The sequence below is a fragment of the Corvus moneduloides genome, chromosome Z (genome assembly GCF_009650955.1).
Source record: "Corvus moneduloides isolate bCorMon1 chromosome Z, bCorMon1.pri, whole genome shotgun sequence".
Classification (NCBI taxonomy): domain Eukaryota; kingdom Metazoa; phylum Chordata; class Aves; order Passeriformes; family Corvidae; genus Corvus; species Corvus moneduloides.
In genome coordinates, this window is record NC_045511.1 from 7,297,797 (window position 1) to 7,317,324 (window position 19,528).

Here is a 19,528-nt window from a genome sequence, read left to right on the forward strand (position 1 = left end):
TAATTTTTACTGCCATGTCATTCAGGATAGGTTCTTGGAGGGAGAGTTGTATCTCCAAGAGTAAGATCTGTGGAAACCATCATTGCTAAAAAATGAATTCTGATCTAGCCAGCAAGAATGCTGTAGAAAAGGAAATCCTGTAGGAAGTGTTGTAGGGGGTTACCTTAGTCAGAGCTGTAAGGACATGGCATGTCACTCTTCTCATTATAGCCAAGAAAAGCTGTTATGTTTTCCATATTTACATCTGAAGTCCATTCAGGGATCAAACTGTACTTATTGGAGCTGTCCCTGGGATCCAGTACAACATACCCTGCAAATCAGTACATCTCACAAAAAGAGATGTAGACTTTCACATGCAAAAAAAAAGGGGGGGGGGGGAGGGAGGGGGAGGGAGGGAGGTGCTTTGAAGAAAATTTGGGTCTCAACAACTGCTTTTATCTCATTTTCCATTGACTGAACTGTATCTTTACTGTCATCTCTACTACTCCTCTGGTGATAAAAAGTTCCCAGCCTTCAGGCCATATGAATATGTAAAGCATACCAGATTCAAATACCATCTTGCCTCCATGCAAATCTACAAAGGTGCTTTTCCAGCATACAATGGGCAACACCTAACCTTTAAAAAATTCACTCTTTTTCAGGAGACATGTAATGTGCTCTGGGAGAAATTCAAACTTGACTCCTTCAGTTCAAATAAATTGCCCTTAGGATAGAATTTTTTATTTCCAGATTTCCAGATGGTATGAAACAGTGGCATTTACAGAGGGCAAAAGTATTACTAGGAGGGCACGTAAAGCCTCGTGATTTCATTTGTTCAAGGGGTCCACCAGTACATTAAAAAGAATGAAAAACAAAACAAGGCTTGTGCAATTCTTCTTCTATATTTTTTGATGGCATCTAAAGATCGGAGAAGATCCCATTACTGCATTCAGGTCTCTTACTTCTTGCATTTTCAACAGATGGGATCATGATTATTTAAGTCCAGGCTCAATGCTGTTAATTGTTCATTATCATTACCCTTTCCTCTAGTTCATTTACAAGCTGCAGTAAACGCCTACATAGGTCGAGATTTCCCAGAGACTGAAAGGCCTTTCTTCAGCAGTAAGACCCAGGAACAGAAAAAAGAGAACAGAGAGAAATCACTGTGGAGGAGGATTACTCCAGGGTTTGTGGAGCAGACAAATTGTTTTGTTCCCTGGCATCACTGAATCCCTTCATGTCAATATGGTTAAGGCCAGTACTTGTCCTTCTCTCCACTTAAACCTTCCTTCTCACCTCTCCACATGGTTTCCTGTGCTTCCTAAGAGTTTGTCAAACACACAGTGCAAGGAGGGTCCATGGGAAAGGACATGCAGCATTAAGACATAATACCATTGCATTAGGTACTGAAACAAAGAGAAAACGTACAAAGTAATGCTCCCTTCCAACTTCCCCTTCTGTTTCCCTAACTTAGAGTCCATGTCCCCAGAGCTCAATGTTAATCCAACTGAAAACTGTTGTAATCAGATGGAAAGGCACAGAAATGTAGAAGGCAAGTATCTATTTTGTACACTGTCACTTTGTCAGAGATTAAGTAGACTCTGCCATCTGTAAAAGGATCCTGAGGACTACGAGGAATCAGGACATTTGTTTCACATCTGTTTGCAATGACAGAAGCACTGGCTGTGCAGGGGTCACCTAACTCTGAATTGGGGCAGTGGTTCTACACTGACTTAGAGGGAAGTGGGTCAGCAGCACCACTCAACATGCATTACATGTAATACAGCAGGAAATTTGGACAGCAGCTTGCTGTAACACTGTTTTGGAAATGCATGAGTCACTGTGTTTCTGGAATCTGAACATTTCTCAGCATGTTTTTGTGCTAGATATCCTGTCATGTCATTTGAGAAAGCCTGAAGGACCGAAGCTGAGTTTATCCAGGATCTTCATATTGGAGTACTCTAATCATTTCCATCACCTTTCTTCCTGTTTCCAAAAAAAATGGAATGCTATCCAGTATTTTCTTGCCCTGTGAAATATTATTTAATTAACGTTTGTAATTTGCACTAATTTCCTTCTAAATTAGAGCTACTCACTGAGCCTTTCACCTCTGCTCTTGCACTGACTTCTCTGATGCTTTCAGATGAAGCTCCCCCACCTCTCACTCCACACCACCATCTGTACAGTACTGCTTCACTGTTCTATTTCAAAATGTTTCTTGCAAGACTAGACATCAACCCTGATAAAATCACATATGAGCTGTGCATGAACTAAACATGCCAGGAGATGCCTCTGCATTTTCTTTGCTTCCTTTCTCTTCTCCCCTGATAGTTGTTTCTATCTCCAGAGCTGCTCATCTGTCTCCAGAGCCTTAGGATCCAGGCAGGACTCTGAACTGCACCGATGGCAGAAGGTTCCTCTCTCTAACCAATGCCATAATCTTGGCAACAGCTTGGGGTTTTTTCTTACATGAAAATCCATCACCAAACTGAATTATCCTCTCCTATAAACCTATTAAAATATGTTTATTTAATCTGATAAATACAGGTAAGCACATACGCACACAGTCTTTCTCTCTTTCTCCACTTGCTCTCCTTACCTTCCCCTCCTCCCCCCTCCCCCGCCATTTAAACACAGTATATTCCAAATTATAAAAGTGCAAGAAAAATCAACATGGTTGTCCTCAAAGCAGACTGCAGACAAACAGGAAGGTTCCCATCTTGCAAATAATCGCGTGTGTTGTATTGGATTGAGCATTTGAGCAAACAAGTCTCAGCAAAGATGAGTAACACTAGAAAGGCTCTCAGATGAAGACTGACAGTTCTGTGATGGTGTCAGTGCTGAGTCTTATTCACAAAGTCTTCAATGCCTAACAGGCCTTTTAAATATCAGCACTTGGTGTATTCACAATGTCTGGGACCTGGCCCTGCAGTGTCTGCAGTCATCCCTGGGGTCATGAAAGTACTCAGAGCCTACCTCACAGGTGAGAACAAGGGAGATGCAAAAACCTGGGTTTCTCCAGTCTCTTGCCTAACTGTCCCTGGAATTACAGCCAGGAAGCAGATGGGTTATATCCTACCCACGTCCTGCCCACATCCAGCAGTAAAAGCACTCAGATGGGAGATGGGAGATTTGGGAAGCTGAATTCTCCCTTCTTGTAACTAACACATGTGGAGCAGACTTACAGCAAAATCTACAATCTCTCAGAGATCTTCCTAATTACCAGCCTTACAGAACCAATTCTGTCAGTTGTCTTTAAATGTGACAAAGTCAAAGTCTTTATCATATGGAGTTGATGCCTGATTTCTGAACGGGACTGGTTTTTTTGGTTTTAATTTTATAAAACTAGTTAATGCTTTTTAAACAAGGACAGTACAAATGACTTGATAGAAAACAAGCCATACCATGAACATACTTGGCGGAAGTAATCTTAACATTGCATTGCATGTCATTTTTTAACTGTATAACATGTTTTATAGACCTTTATAAGCTCTAACTAGGCAACCTCCCACTTCTTCCTATAGCTTTCCTCTTACATTTTGTTAAGCAGACAAACACAGTGTAAAACACCACATTGATTCATGGTTACATTTTTTTAAGAGTACAGGTTACTGAGTAATAAAAATCATGCTCAGTCCTGGGTACTTCTGCCAGCCTGCTGTGGCTGGTCCAATATAAGTTAATTTATCACAAGCTTCATGAACTCTTGAGAAGAACAAAGTTCATGTTCACAGTGAATGACTGCAGCATATACCCTCTCCAGCTGCTGTGTCTGGGATGGGATACTCCCCATTTGCCTATTTTTATCAAATGCAAGGTCTTTTTATGTGTCTTAATTGCTTTAGTCATATGAAGTATGTAATGTGTGTGTAGCCTGATAGTAGATTATAATTTGTGAATTTAATAGTTTTAATAGTAATAATAACAGCAATAATAGCATTAGACAAATGAACAAGCTAAATCTGTGCCCTGAATCTGTACCCATGACAGTAGTATCTGTGACATTTCTGTGACACTTATCTTCACAGTACCTACCTGTAGTACAGGAGCACTGTTTTCTCCACTTGAAAGAAGGGAAAAACACATGGTGTACATTAGCTAATGGCTTGCATTCCCATTGAAGCCCAAAATCCCTGAAAGTCCACCTCTTTGTTGACTCACACTCTGACGCAATCCTGCAATCCCGTGTGTGCACCAGGAAGGGGAACTCAACAACACTGCAATGCCTTTTGTGCCTGAAGATGAACCCCTCCTTCCCAGACATCACCACCACTTAACCTCATGGCATTGCACATTCCAAGTCCTCCTTTCTCTGACATGGCTAAAAAATTATGGATCTAGCTGGGGGAATGTAAGCAACTCAACCAGGGCTCTGCAGAAATCTACTAAGTGTCCTTGCCTTAAACTACACTGTTCTTCCTCACTTCTTACTAATACAATGCACAATGATCAGCATTGTATTATCCACTTGTCTTGTACTGGGAAAGTGATAATTTGGGGATATCATCACAAAAGCTTTCATCTTTTTTTCACAGCATCTGTATGTATGAAACTCGTCTGTGTTCCCTTCTGAAAGATTTCGAAGGCAGGAAAGTTAAAATAACATAGATTGGTTTTAGTGCAGTGCACCACATATTGTTTCTATCATGGGATAATTGCTTAACCATGGTACCCTGCAGCAGCACAATTTATTACAAACCTTGGAAATCATTTCAGGAGCCCAAGGACCTCACGGACCTTAGACTAAGTTTCAGCAAACTGCTCAGATGTGCAGTCACTAGGCGGATGTCTGGAAACATGTGTTCTTGCACATTTATCTGCTAATGCAAATGTCCCAATACAGGCATTAACACTCAGAAGCATTATGTGGATTTTAAACAATTCCTGGAAGAGTTGGGTCCCATAAAAGTTATTCTGACAGATATAATCCTTCTCCTCACCTTTGCCAAGTGCTTGCTCAGACTACAGGAGCCAGAGTGCATCGAGTGAGACTCCTGCCTGCTTCCACTGCTTCTGGTGCTCCAGACACTACAACATCCCTGCCCAGGACTGACTTCACTCTTATTTTGTTATTATTCTAGTTGGGAAAGAAGCAGCAATGTGGAAGGGAAGATAAAACAAGAGATAAGAGGATATTTTTATGCTTGCATCTGCTCAGATGACTCATTTGAGACAGGTTTATTCCTCTTCTCTTTTGGGATTAATGCCTCAAGGAGAGCAGCAACAAAATTAAGGCTCCTTTTGCTGCTGTGGGAAATAACTCTTTCTCTCACCCTGTTCTGTGAAGTCTTTCAGGCAGTGGCTGTGCGTGTGTGCAGCACATAGCACAATTGGCTCCAATCTTACTGGGGCCTCACAGTATTAGTGTAATAAAAGTAAATACCAAGTGGTCAGGGCGTAATTATAATCTGGACATTCTGTGCTTTGCCAGTAGATTAGAGGAGACATCAACTTGTGCTTTAAGGCACTGAATCCGCTGTTGGCATGAGGGTGACCCCATCTAAAGAGACAAGACAGCAAAGTGAAATCCCATGTTTCTTGCTCAGGGTGTAGAATGCAAACTAAGAGGAAGTGTAAGGTTTCAGTAACTGAACACTCTGTATGTTGGAGCAGCTCCAGCTGTGGCTTTTTGTGTTCAACTCTGATGACTATTTCAAGGAATCAAATACTATTTTATAGAAGATGGAGAAGCAGAAGCTTCCATTAGATTATGATTGTATTAGGACCCAAATCTTCACATAATGCTTTGTGGAAGAATTCTAAATAATTAATGTTGCAATAATCTGTTGATCTATTCTCCTCCACTCTTAATTGTGTTTTGAGCAGGAACTGGCCCTAATCATGCTCCATTAAAAATAATTCAGATGTACCAGAAATAAACATGCCCTACAATCAGTACTGAAGCAGGTTTCCTTTTTACTTGATTCTTCCAGTTTTAGGGTTCTGGTGACAATTTGTCTATAGTTATTTCACTTTCAGAGCCCCCTCATAATTAATTTTTTTAGTTGCCATCACTTACGTGCTAGGCTATAGTAACTACATTTCAGTAAGGGAAATGTGTCCAAGCTTTAATTTTATCCAATATAATTATTATTTCTTAAGAAAACAACTAAGTGCTATAAACTTGTGAATAAATTTCTTCAGATCTGACACTAGGAAAGAAAATCACAAGTGGAGATGAAACAAAAGCAAGTGTTGATAACTGTTACAGCATAGCACTGTGACTAATAGTGTTGCAAAAGGTCTGCTACAGACAAGTTTCCGTATGACCATTCTGGTCATTTTGTCTTGGCCTTAGCTTCAGAGTGAGTTGTGGATGAATATGACTTAGGAGTATTGCAATGGCTCAATCCACTGTGTTAGGAAGTGTATATGGTAAGGGACCACCACTAATCTGAAAACTTTCCAATATAAATGAAGATGTGTGGCACTGAAGGACAGCAGTCAGGTGGTTCATCCTCCTAGCAGCAGCACAAGCATTAGGCTGGGAAAAATACCTAGATGTATCTCTTTTTGGATCTCTCTGCTTCTGTCAACTCCCATACTGTACTTGTAGTGGTACTTCTACTGGTAATCCAGGCCATCCTCAAGTGCTACGAGACTGGGGGCTACTGCCTGGCAATGGTTTCCATGCAGGTTGCTGCCTGGTTAAAGCACAGAGTGTTAGGTCAGGGGTGGGACTGCTGCTGCCAAACAGGGAGAAGCAGCAGGAACAGACACCTTACCTGCTGCAATCTGAATGCACAGCTTTGATCAGCCAGTGAAGCACACCTGGACAAAATTGCAAAGACACATATTTTCCTTCAAGCTTATCTTCTTCCATCTGTTGAAATGGATATATGGGTATCCAAACATGCACAGAAACAGGCACAGGAGGCTGAGTTACTAGTTTAGGTGTGTGATGGGTCAAAACTGGGTGCCTTTAAAACATCATGGGCAAATTCTTCACTGTGCAACTGGTTACCATGTTGAAGTTCATCTCTTGAGATGTATGGCTGCTGCCAGAGTTACTTCTGTTTTGCTAATTGTTTTGACAGGAAAGCATGATCGAAAAGGGAAATCAGAAGCCAGAGGACACAAATTCTGCAGCCTTTAAATCACTCCAACTTGCAATAATTGTAAGACCTTTTTAATAAAAGTTTCACTCAGACATGAACATTTTGTGGGTGCCCTTGAGACATTCTTTCTTTCAGAGTCTCTTACTGCTTCAGAGCAATATTTGTAATTGAAACAAATAATGAAATCCCATAAAGAGCAAACAGGAAGAGTTTCTCAGCCCTAAGGCCAACTGGTAGAGCACAGCTGATGGCCACACAACTGCTTTTTCTTCCTATCAAAATAGCATGGCTGCATGCAAAACTGCCATAGGGAATGCTCCCCAGCCTGTGGTAGTTAGTTCTGAACAACACCATTTGTGAGCTAACTTATAAACAGTACCATCATGTGCCAGTACCTGTTCAGTGTGTGTTGGCCCCACTTAATTAACTTGTGTAGACATAGCCTGAAGTGTTTTTTCTAGAATATGCTATATGATCCTCTGAGGCTGTGTGATACACACCATTAAATATAAACAAAACTACATACTTGGGGTTTCATGCATCTTCATTCATTACATGGGCATGAATATTAGATTTGTTATTATGCTGTATGGTGAGGTCTGCTTGATTCTTTATTTCTGTGGCTAATATTTATAAATAACTTGTCTTTTCTACTAAAGCAGATCTATTGTGGGAATGATCTACAACTTTGATCTAAAACTGGGGGAGCAGAACCCTTCACGTATCTGAACTTGCCTGTAGGTGACAATCTCAAATCAGCCTGACAGCAGGACCTTCTGGGGAATAGTTCAAGAGAGACATGGGGATGAACTACCCAAAAAAGTGTCACCTGCATTTAAAGAAAAAAGAATTAAAAGAGAGAAGACAGGAAACTTCTCATGCTTTGTTTATTAGAAATATATGTTTTCTTTATTGATCACAGCTCCCTTATTAAAAACAAAACAAACATGAGATGTAGAAGCAAAAGAAAGAAAACAAATAAATGGCCAGAGCAAACAAAAGAAGACATATGAGGCTAAGATATTTTGGTGGAGTCTAAATTCTGTTTCCTGAAACATTCTGTGCAAGGGGTTTCAGCTGACTTGAGAGGTTCAGGTCTCTACTATCCTATAGCAGAGTATGCAATTTTGTTAGAGGCAAATCCTGTATCCTGAAAGACAAATTCAGGGGGGTTATCTTGCGGACTTTTCTCCTTGTCCTCCTTACTCCATGAGTGGGGTTTTGGCAGATAAATTCAAAATAGCCACACAAAAGTCTTGCAGAGTCTGAAACTGACGGAACATTATGAACATGTCTGAACTTTTTAATCTCTGCTATTACTAATGTATTTTGCAGTGCTACACTGTGCACGCAGATGGGCTTTGAACATATGAAGACCTGACTCAGATCAAGTCCATCCAGCCAAAAACTGTGCAGCAGTGCCCAGGAGCAGATGTTGAGGGGGAGTTTAAGAAACAGGAGCTGTGTTTGCCAGCAGTTCTTTCTAAACGTGGGAAATCAGAAGTAGGGATGTTTCTGAAACAACCAGGATCCACTGTTTAACAGTGGACCTATCCTCTATGAATTCACTAGAGCCTTTTTGCTCCTTTGTAATTGTGTGCCCCACAGCATCTTGAGGCAAAACATTTCACAACATTCTCATGTAAAAACGTCCTGTTGTCTGACATCTTGTAGAAGTTCTCTCTAGTTTTTAGCTGATATAAAATACTGAATGCTTGTTACACATTTAATGTTCTCCACATATTTAATGATTTTCTAGATCTGTACTTTATAGACTTTTCCTATCCCATAATTCCCTTTAAATGTTGAAATATCATGTTCCATTTCTGCTACATTGAAGCTGTTGTATACAAGTTCTAAAATTGCTTTCTTTTCTGCTTTACTGTGTGCTTTCTCTGCTTCTAGTTACCCATTTTGAAGTGGGATTGCTGGCATTCAGGAATGTGTCCTAATGAGATTTGTCAGATTGCTCTCTTTCCTAATAGCATTCCCAGTGCTATGGTTGGAGTGTTGCTCTCTCTCTGAGCACCCAGAGGATGGCTTCCCAGAACTATCCACAGTAACCCTCTCATCCCTTTCCTGAGTGGTAACAGCTCATTCAGAGCTGTTGACTCCCACCCCAGAACAAGCTACAGAGAAACAAGCCTGGGAAAGTCCCGTCGTTTACTAAAGCTGCTGATCTGTATGAATGTTAATTGCAGTTAAGAATCCTGTTGGGTCAGTACTAATTAATTATCACACAAGTACCACTAGAGACTGATGATAAACTTCTTGAGAGTTTAATCGTTGTACACACAAAACTTCTAAGAAGATTGGTAGAAACACTGAAGGTCACAATTTGTAGAGGAAACAGAAGACGAGACATTAACAGGGCTTCAACTTGTTCTTGGGGTTTGCTGCTGCTCACTGCTCTCCCTTAAACAAACAAAAAGACACCATTATAAAAACAAACCAACCAACCAACTAAATAACCATACTAAAAAAGAGAATGGGTGAGAGGGGAAGATATTTTGGAGAGTCTAAATTCTAGAGAAGAAGTTATAATTCTAGAATATTAAGACTAACTTAACATGTAAATCTCCTTAAGGGATATGAGACGATGTAATTTATGAGCTTTGTCTGCTGCCTTAATTTTTACTTGTGTCCAGAAATGTTCTTTAGCACAGACTGTGTTAAGTATATGAGTGGCTCTGACTTGATCTCGCTGGGTCACTAAGGTCACTGTGGCTAAGAGTAGTGGCAGTAGTTAGCACTTTGTTGTAAGGGACAGCTACCAAGCAAAGCCTACACAGTAAAAATGCCATGAAGCTGAGAGATACTACAAAGCTCTCACGGTATCAGGAGAAAATGAAACTCAGAGGCTCTGATTTGTGTTGTATTGTTAAAAACCCTGAACCTCCAACTAATGCTGAACGTTATTTCTATTTGTGTTTGTAATCAACCAACATCCATTTCCTCTGGAACATATTGCTCCAGATGCTCTCTAATCAAGCACCATCGGTTTACCCTTTCTGCCACTCTGGGCTTTGTTGCTACTGCATATATTCTTTGTTAAAGGTACTTAAGTATGCAGGCTTTGGATTTTTTACACTCTCTTCAGTTTACACCAAAACATCCTTTTCGTATGAAATAACAACATATCTGAAGATGCCAGTACTTATGCTAACACAGCCCTTGTGCAAATGTAGGGTTTTGCTAATCTGAGTAGTACTTCAGGCTGGAAGTGCTTGGGTTGGCATGCTTCCATGCTTAATACCTGCCCACATTAGAAGGCCCAGGAAAGCCTTCTGAGAACCTGGAACTGTGCACTGCTACCCACATCCCCAAACTGTGCTCAGCTGGGGATTTCCAAGACACAGCAAGCCAAGTGGTGGGAATAGGGTTGCAACAACAAGGCTCATATCCCTTGTGCAATGGAAAATTTGGAGAGGAGCCAGTGACTGCTTTCTTTCCTGAATTCTGGCAGAAGATTGCAAAGATACCTCTTCCCTCAGGCACGCTACATCGCAAGGGTGAAACAGAGATGTAGAAACTGCAGGACAATAAAGCATGATTAATTTCTGTCAGTGAATGCTGTGTTGCGACCCAATTTCCAGGTGTTCTAAGTGTAATCACTATCTTGCTTACATTCTTCTGGGAAGAGATCCATTTAAATTAGTGCAATCTCTCAGGTCTCTAATTCACTGCATAGGGGTGTGTGTGGATCGGGGGGCTGTTTGCAGCTTAGCCTGAACAAGATTAGCCTGATGCTTTTGGGTTGAAGAAAGCACTTATGGCAATTGTGCATGAAATGTCTGCATTGCTTGTCATCTGTTTTTTCTAACATCTTTCAATTTTTGGGATGTTATCTACTCCTGATTTAAGACCTTGTGTACAATTTCCTGCTTTGTGAGGAGAAGAGCAGATTGCACACTTCTTTCAGCAGCTGTTCTCACAAAGATAAGCCCAGTTCTCCTCATTGCCAGGTTGTGCTCCAATTTGTTCCATTACTTCATGCATTTTAAAACAACAGGAATTTCTACCTTCATGAAACCATCCCAGAACACTTCCACAGGAAAATGCGCTCTGTAATTTATACTACACTTACAGAAATCAAGGGTAGTTTTAATATCTAGAACTGTCCATTTTGACATGTAGTGGGATGATGCTTAGGCATTGAGATAAAATTGGGATCTCCTGTATAGGCTGCTATGTAGAGCTTGCTTATGTATTCTATATGGAACTACTTTGTGTGCTTTTTTAGGCAGCATAGTTGAAGATACAGCATATTTAGTGAGGCACTTCCACCTCAAGAACTTGTCCCTCTTGTGGATCCCTCAAACCTGTTATTCAGCTGTTAGGATATTGTACAAAGTGAAGCTGTTTACAGAATTAGGGAGTGGAATATATGAGAAATGACTGAAAAGCTTATGCCTGGTCCTGTGATTGTGGGAAGTGCCACTCATCCCATCTGCAATTGCCTTGAACAAAACACAGATGTGCTCTGTAGCAGGAGCTACACGTATGTGCCCAACACTAGTGAATAAAATTGTCTGGTTTGTTGCTAATGGTGCTAAAATAAAACTGTGGTTATGCAGAAAACATTTTCTTTGTGTTGGTAAGTTTCTTCTTTCCAAATAAAAGCTTTTAACAAGGAAAAAGATTGCTTTGGGTTGGGTTGGGCTGAAACTCTGCATCCAGCTGTTTTGTAATTTTTTTGCAATTTTCCAGCAGTCTTCCAGCCCCTCTACTCACTCCTGGTGAGGCCACATCTGGAGCAGGGTGTTAGTTGTAGGCTGCTCAGCACAACAGAGACGTGGAGCTCCTGGAACAGGTCCAGCAGAGGGCAACAAAGGGGACTGGGGAACTGGAGCATCACTCTTACGAGGAAACACTGAGACAGCTGGGCCTGTTCAGCTTTAAGAGGAGAGAGACAACAGAGAGGGGGGACTCGTCAATGTCTGTAAATATCTAAAAGGGGTGGGTGCCAAGAGGAAGGAGCCAGGTTGTCCTCGGTGCTTGGGCAGGGAGGTTGGACCAAATGACCCACTGTGGTCCCTTCCGACCTGGAGGATTCAGTGATTCCAGAGGTGGAAACAGCTTTTTCCTTGTGTAATAGTAGTAGTAGTAGTAGTAATAATAATAATAATAATAATAATAGTAATAATAAATTTCCCCGTGTTCTCCGCGGAGGACCGACCCCTTCCCTCCCAGATCCCAGCCACGGCCCGTGTGGCCTCGGGCTGGGCCGGCAGGTGAGGGCAGGCGGCGGCAAGGCTCCCCGGGCGGTGCGCGGTGCGCCGCGGGGCTGCGCTCGCTGCCGGGGCGCTGCGCGGCCCAGGCCCGGCGCGGGGCGTACCGCGGCGCGCTTGGCGGCGCGCGCCGGGCTGCGGAGGCCGCGGGCGGGGCGTCCCTGAGGGGCGGAGCGAGGAGGCGCCGCCGCCCGCCCTTCCCTCCCTGCCCCGCCGCCCGCGCCCGGCCTTAAAGGCGCGAGGGGGCCGCGGCGGCGGCAGTAGCGCAGTGCGGGCGGTGGCGGCTCCTTTGCGGTGCTGGGAGCGTGGGGGGGCCGTTGCCTCGGAGCGCCTCGCCTGGAGCCCCTCCCTGCCGCCTCCGCCGCGCTCCCGCCCCTCGGGCCGAGGCTGTCACCGCGCCTGCCGCCGGGCGCCGCCAGCATGTTTGACAGAACGCGGCTGCCCTTCGTGGCGCTGGACGTGCTCTGCGTGCTGCTGGGTAGGTCGGGGGCCGCGGAGGGCCGGGGGGAGCCGGCCCCGGGGCGCCGCTCTCCCCCTGCACGGCACTGCGCTTACCGCATGCTCGCCTCCCCCTCCCCGCCGCGCCGGCACCGCCCGGAGCGGGGCTCCGGCCGGCCCGCAGCCCCCGCCGTGCCTGCCGCCCCTCGCCCGCTCCCCCGCCTCCCGCCCCGCGCCCGCACGGGGGGATCTGGTCGCTGCTGCGGGCCGGGAGGAGACGGGAAAGCGCCGGGGGGAGGGAGCTGCTGCAGCTTATCCACTGACATCTGTAACTCCCACTTCTTTCTTACGTCCTTACTCTTCCTTCCCTAACCTCCTCTGTCAGATGAAAATTGGTTGTGGCAAAAGTCAGTGCTGGAGAGGTGGATGTCTGGGAGATACCTGCAGCCTGGGATGTGCTTGTTATCCCCAGTGGGTCGGGAAGCTGTCCTGGAAGGGACCGTCATCACGGAAACACGCTTCATCCATCCAGGGTCCTGCAGAGGCACGGTGGTGCTCGGCAGCAGAGCAGGGATTCGCTGTAAGGCTGGGTTGAGTGCGATGTCAGTGGCGCTGAACTAGAGCTGTAGCTGTAGGCTGGAAGTGAAATGGGGCATTCATTAGAACACGGTGTCTGCGCCCTCTTGTCCGTGTGCAGCAGCGAGAGATGGGTGTCGGGGCAGGAGCGATGCCTCGGTTATGGCCATGCGTCGAACCGACACAGCCACAGCACACTGCCACAGCGCTGCAATGCTTGGCTTGGCCAGCCCAAATATCAGCGCATTCCCAGTGTTACTTCTATTTCAGTCTTTGTTGAAACTTCTTAACGTCCTGCCAGTTTGCATTAACTCTCTCCTTTTGTTTAATGATACAGTGTAAAGGGCAGTGATGTCAGTTATCGATCAAAGAAGAGGCAGGTGCACTTTGTAAAGAAGTGGCACCTCTTGGTATTGAGAGCCTGAGAAGTGTCTTTACTCTCTGGAGATGTACTTCTTGGTCGGTCTTAGGAAGTGCTAATTTTGGGTGTTAGCTTGTTTAAATAATGTCAGTACTTCAGTAATCTAAGTACTTTCTTGCCACGTTCAGTAGATAGTGTTCAGGCCTAGCTCATGAACTCCTGCTTGGCTGAAGCTGTTTGTAGCATCAGTATAAACATAATGAACAACGTTTTTCTCTTGCTGGATGCTTCAAATAGCAGTGGTACCTGTAGTTAAATGCCATTAAAAAGCAAAATTACAATGAATGATGCATTGCTCTGAGGTCGTGTTATAGGAGAGAGAGCTTTTGCAAAATGATAGTGGATCCATGTAATCCACTGAGAGCAATCTTTATTCAGATCAGGAGTTTTATTGGGCTACGGTATTGTGAGGCTTAAACTTTCATGCTGTCTTTATGGTGAGTGAAGCCGTTTTGTCTGTCTGGATAATTGTAATTATAAAATCTTTATAATTAGACAAAAAATTTGCACTATGCCTATGGTTTGGTCTGTATGAAGCATATGGGCGTATTATAAGTCATCTTGAGTAATCAAGGAAAGCAAAATATATTGAAAGTAAGACTGCAGAAGCATGTAACTTGAGGGTCATCCACCTGAAAGGATGAGGGTTTCCCCCTACTGTTGCCTCAAGTCATTACCTGGGAAGGTAGGTCCTTGACCTTGCTCCGCAGTGTAATATCAGTTTACACACCTTTCCCTTCTCTTCCTCTCACACTGCGTAGCATTTGGATCACAGATGTACTTATCTGGTGCCTCAGTGTGCTGAAGGGTTGCCAGACTTTTTATTTTCCCCTAGGCTTGTTTACTTCCTACTAGTAGTCTGAAAAATGCAGGCAGTGCATAATATGAAGTGCTCTGACACCTGCAACTTTAAACACATTGAGTTACAGGTTTCAGTGAAACTCTAGCTGAGTTGCAGAATGGGAAAGATACTGGATGTAGGACCAAGTTCTCTTCCTCTTCTGGCTGACTCTCACGTGGCTGAGACAGGCCCTTAGAAGAACATAGGTCTTACCTGTGTTTAATGGGCTGTTTAATTTAATTTTTTTACTGTAAAAACAATAGTCCCAGTTGATTGTGGACTTTAACTCTCACTTTCCCCCCGCCCTTTCCCCTGCTCGTGTACTTTGGTATCTGCTCAAATGACGGAGGTAACTGTCCAGATAAAGTGACTTGCTCGGATGGATAAATGATACCTAGTATCTCCACTACAGAGACCATGAGGCCTCCAACAGAAGTGAAGGTTTAAAAACTATGAAGACCGGTTTCAGCTGAACACTCAATTTTGGTGTGGTAGCCCCTGCTACCACAAAAAGGGGTAGCAGTAGCATACTCAGAATCCCCAACTTAACTCTTGTCACTTGATACAGAGCTTTGCTTTACTCTCCTCTTTTTCCTGTTTATACCTTCCCCAAAGTAAGTGCAGATGGGGAAGAAAAATTATTTTCATTGTCTCAGTAATGTTGGACTTGAAACTCAAGTGATATCCGAGCTTACCACTTGAAGTTGCAGTTGATCTGACACACCCATGAGCTCACTGCAGTGGAAACAAGTGATTCTGACTGTGTGTCTGACTTACTTGCTCCTGTTCTAGTCAAGCCATTTTTGTGCAGTTTCAACTTTCCCAACGTAAGTTTTTCAAAAGAAAGGGAAGGGGAAGAAGAGCTATACTATGTTGGGGTTTTTTGTTGGTGGGGTTTTTTTGGGTTTTTTTTGTATATGTGATTTAGGTGGGTTTACTGAAAGGTGTGACATGCTTATGATGGAGTTGAGGTAAGAGAATAAGAAAGACATCAAAGAAGAGCAGGTGGGGAGAGGGGGAAAAAATAGGAGGTAAAAAACATCCCCATTAAATTATTAGACCGGTTTGGTTGCCTGAAACTTGAGTCTAAGTTTCTTTTAATTGTCTTGAAGAAAGATCTCTCCCTCATCTGGCTTTTTACCCACTAAAGGAGGGAGAATTCAGGGAAAGCAGTCTTTGGTGCCCGAGAAAATAACTCCTTCCCTCTTATCAGCAAGATAATTCTCTCCTGAAAATAACACCGGTGTTTCAGCCTTAAACTAGCTTTCTATTCTGTAATCTAACAGGTTTCTGCAGTACCTGTCCTCAAACAGTGCGAGGAGGCTATATCTGCATTCCCTGTGTGCTGATCTGCAGTGCTGGGTGTGTGTGTGCTGCATGTCCGCATGCAGCTCTGCAGTGCTGCAGGCAGCACCTCCCCTACTCCCTGCACTCCCATAGATGGTACACAGCTGCTTCTGGCACTGGAAAGCATGAGTGGCCTGGACTGCAGGATTTCTTTCTCTCTCATACTTCTGTTACTTGAGTTTTTTTCTGTTACTCCTGGGTTTTCTGATAGACATTTCATGTAGCATGGCAGAGATTTGCATTCTAGACAGTAGTATTTTTCACAGATAGATACTGAGGCTTGGTCCTTATGGTTTATTATACTTGCAAACTGTCATGCAAAAAAAAAAGTTTATTAGAATAGGTTAATTAGTTAGCTTGCAACTGATGTCTTCATTAAGCACTATATATATACTATTTGGCACTCCTAGAGGTCTATTGTTTGATTGCAAATCAGGCTCTTTTTTCATTACAGCAGGTAAACAGCATTAAAGAACAAAGTTGGGAAATGCATGGCAATATTCCTGTAATCAGTGGAAGAACTGCTAAATGCATTTATCTTTAGATCACTCTCACAAAAACAAAATCAGATTAAAGTAAGCTCTGCAGAGGTGACTGGAGCCGTAAGGAAAACACTCTGTCACAATTCTGGGATGACTTTCATCTGGTCTGTACTTGTTGAAATTCATACCTAACTTGAGTGCAGGGGTGCAGTACAACACAGCTCTATATCTTTAGTCCTTACCTGACTCTGCAATTACTGACAAGCTGTTATAAGTAACTGGAGAGTGTACTTGTCAATATCTGATCGCTGGTGTAATGCAAGAATATGTACAACCCAAGACTAGAAAAACTGAAGCCTTCTAAAAATTCAACCCTTTCTGTTCTGATTCATTTTTTCTGCAATATGTTGGAAATAGTAAAGAATTACTTAGTTAAGTTTAAAACTGCTGTGGAATATACTTGTAGCTGTGTGGGGATTTAATCTTTTTTCCTTCTCACCATGTCCTACCCTGTGACTGTGGGGAAGGTGAGACTGTGGCAGTCTTATTTATACATTTTTTTTTTTTTTATTTTCTTTTGTCAAGAAACTTCGTCTAGTCCTTCACAAACATAAGGACATATAAACTGAACCCAGAAATAGTAAACGCTCACATCACTTTCAGGTTACTGTTTAAAGACTTTTGGAATATTTTATGATACAGGACAACATGCTAAACAGCAGATGCATGTGTATAGGACTCAGTGAGCTTGCTTTTGCAGTGTGTGACCTTTGGGGGTTAAATGGCTGGACCACTGCGCACACCCCGCACAGTGTTTTTGCTTTCAGTGCCTTTCTTCTCTCTTGGGAGTGTTTACTCTTGCCGTCACTGAAGGCTGAAGTCTCAGTGACAATTAAGGTATTGCTATTCAGTCAGGGAAGTCTCCTTCTGTGTGGGTTAGCACTTCCTGATTGCCCTAGTTTAAATTAAACCTCCTCCACTATTATTCGTGACTCACTGACATATGTGTCACCTTTCTTATTTTCCACATCATGTGGGTGCTAAATACTTTTTCTAGTGCATGAATACATTGTAAAGCTGTAACAAGTACATGTGAAAGAGCAGTCTGTCTTCAGTGACACTATCCACCAGTATAATGAGTACCATGATATGGTACTCATTAAACTGACACTCTCAGTTAATTGGAAGCATAGCTGTTACCTGAAACTGGGCAAATCTTTCCTCTTCTGCTGTGCTTTCTTCTTTGCAGCAGTCACTTTTTGTTTTCCCCCACATGAAGAAAGATGCCCTACCAGAGACTCTCCCTCTTGATCAGAAACCTGCAGTGAAACTTTAGGTAAAAGTTCAATTAGTTAATGAATACTATTCAAAGTCAGCAGTCTGGTTCTTGTTCTGCCAGCTTTTGCTGTTAAAGTGTGTCTTGTACAAACTTCTGACTCAAAACCAGAAGTTCTTGCACTTACTTTTTACAGCAATGGGTGAATCTTAGTTCACCTTCCAGTGCCTTCCCAAGAGCCAAGTCTTGAACTCAGGACTATATTCTTTTCTCTTGGCGTAATAGAGCAAGATGCTTATCAGCTCTTGGGTTCCTTACCAGCTGCTTGAGTCCTGGTGGTTTTTTTTCCTTAGCCTTAAACAGTCAGAAGGGCTCTTGCAGCTTTCTTACATGAGGGTGGTGACCTTTGTGTAATGGAATGGGAGGGGAAGGGGCTTCTAACATTTTCTGTAGAAAATTAAGTATGACACTACAATTAATTTATAAAATAGCTAATCTCTCATAGCAGAAGAATTTGTCCCTCCCTTCCATACTGCTTGAGTGCTTGTTTATGCTGTACTGAGCTGATGCAACACACCTCCTGGTTTTAAAGAGTTGGGCAGTATGAATTCATACTGACTGAAAGCAGCTTGGTCTGAAGGCTGCACAATCACAGCCCTGCTGGGGGGAAAAAAGAGTTGAGTACTGGTTGCCTGCTACTGCATAGTTTTATGTAGGAGCACTGTTGCTGACCAGATGCTGATGAGGGGATAAAGCTGTGATAATCCTCTGCCTGTGACTGTGTTGGAGCTGTGGAAGGCAAGTAGCACAAAGAGGTGACCCAACTCTTGAAAGTACCCAATGAGAAGAGAACTTGAGCCTTGTAGCCTGCCAACTGACTCAGATTTACTGTCCCAAACAACTGGTAATCCTCTTTCCAGAATTAGTCCAGGAGAATTAAACCAAACTCACCTTGGATGGAGGAAAACGACAAAGAGTGCTGAACAGAATTACATAGAAACCTATTGGCAAGATACGTCACCCACGGAAGTATGGCTTTAAAATGAGCTTGATTTAGTACTAGATCTGCTTAGTTAGGTGGGGGTGCTTGTCTTCATCCTCTATTCTGCAATAGAAGCTCATAGTTCTTAGGTTTTATTCAGGTAAATAGTTCATTGAAACAAGTGAAAAATCTGCAAACACCAGAAATTCTGATAATGGATGACTAGCAAACGGCTAGTTTTATGACAAAAATTAAAACCATTTAAAGCTATTTTGAAGAAGCAGGACTTCCTTAGGATACTTTTGGAAACTGTTTTGTTTTGTTTTTTAACTGTATAATTGCCACTGCATCAGGAAACACTAGTCATAGAATCATAAAATGTATTGGAAGGGACCTTAAAGATCGTGTAGTTCCAGCCCCCACTGCCGTGGATAGTGGCACCTTCCACTAGAACAGATACTCACTTCAGCTGTAGCAATAGATCTCTCAGTGCTGCCTGTGAGTAGACTCATAAGTGATTTTCCAGCCAGAATAGCTCAATCCTGCAATTTTAAAACTAAAACAATTATCCTGCTTATATTAAGGATCTGATGCCGCCTCTTATTGTTTAACAATTGACTGCTAATGAGTTGACCCACTTTCTGGGAGGAATTTTCCTTTTTCAAGTTATGAGACTGATCTCAAAGGTATAGAACTAAAAACTGTTGATAAACCTGCATTGTGTTTTTGACTCCACTTTTGCTGGATTTTCTGGTGCATTAATCCTTCTCATACAGTCAGACAGAGCTTTTAAAATCAAGACTGCTTGTTTGTATGGAAGCCAAAAATAGAGCCAAATAAGCTTCTTTAGTAAAATATGATACAGAAAGATAATGTTGAAACTTTCTGGTGCACTTA

At 42.8% G+C, this 19,528-nt stretch overlaps 1 protein-coding gene and 1 long non-coding RNA gene across 3 annotated transcripts in view; one reads left to right on the top strand and one right to left on the bottom strand.

Annotated features, from left to right (window-relative positions):
* Positions 1 to 9,291: 9,291 nt before the first annotated feature.
* On the bottom strand, positions 9,292 to 13,474 carry LOC116437997. The gene is made up of 2 exons (XR_004237556.1): positions 13,148 to 13,474; positions 9,292 to 9,452 (listed from the first exon to the last, which is right to left on the bottom strand). It is a non-coding gene; the product is annotated as an uncharacterized LOC116437997 (long non-coding RNA).
* PLPP1 (phospholipid phosphatase 1) overlaps positions 12,595 to 19,528 on the top strand; it is a 62,263-nt gene continuing 55,329 nt past the window's right edge. For both annotated transcript variants that reach the window (XM_032096457.1, XM_032096458.1), the window contains exon 1: positions 12,595 to 12,746. In XM_032096457.1, coding sequence (XP_031952348.1) covers positions 12,689 to 12,746 — 58 coding nt within the window. In that variant the 5' untranslated portion in view covers positions 12,595 to 12,688. The remainder of the gene's footprint in view (positions 12,747 to 19,528) is intronic.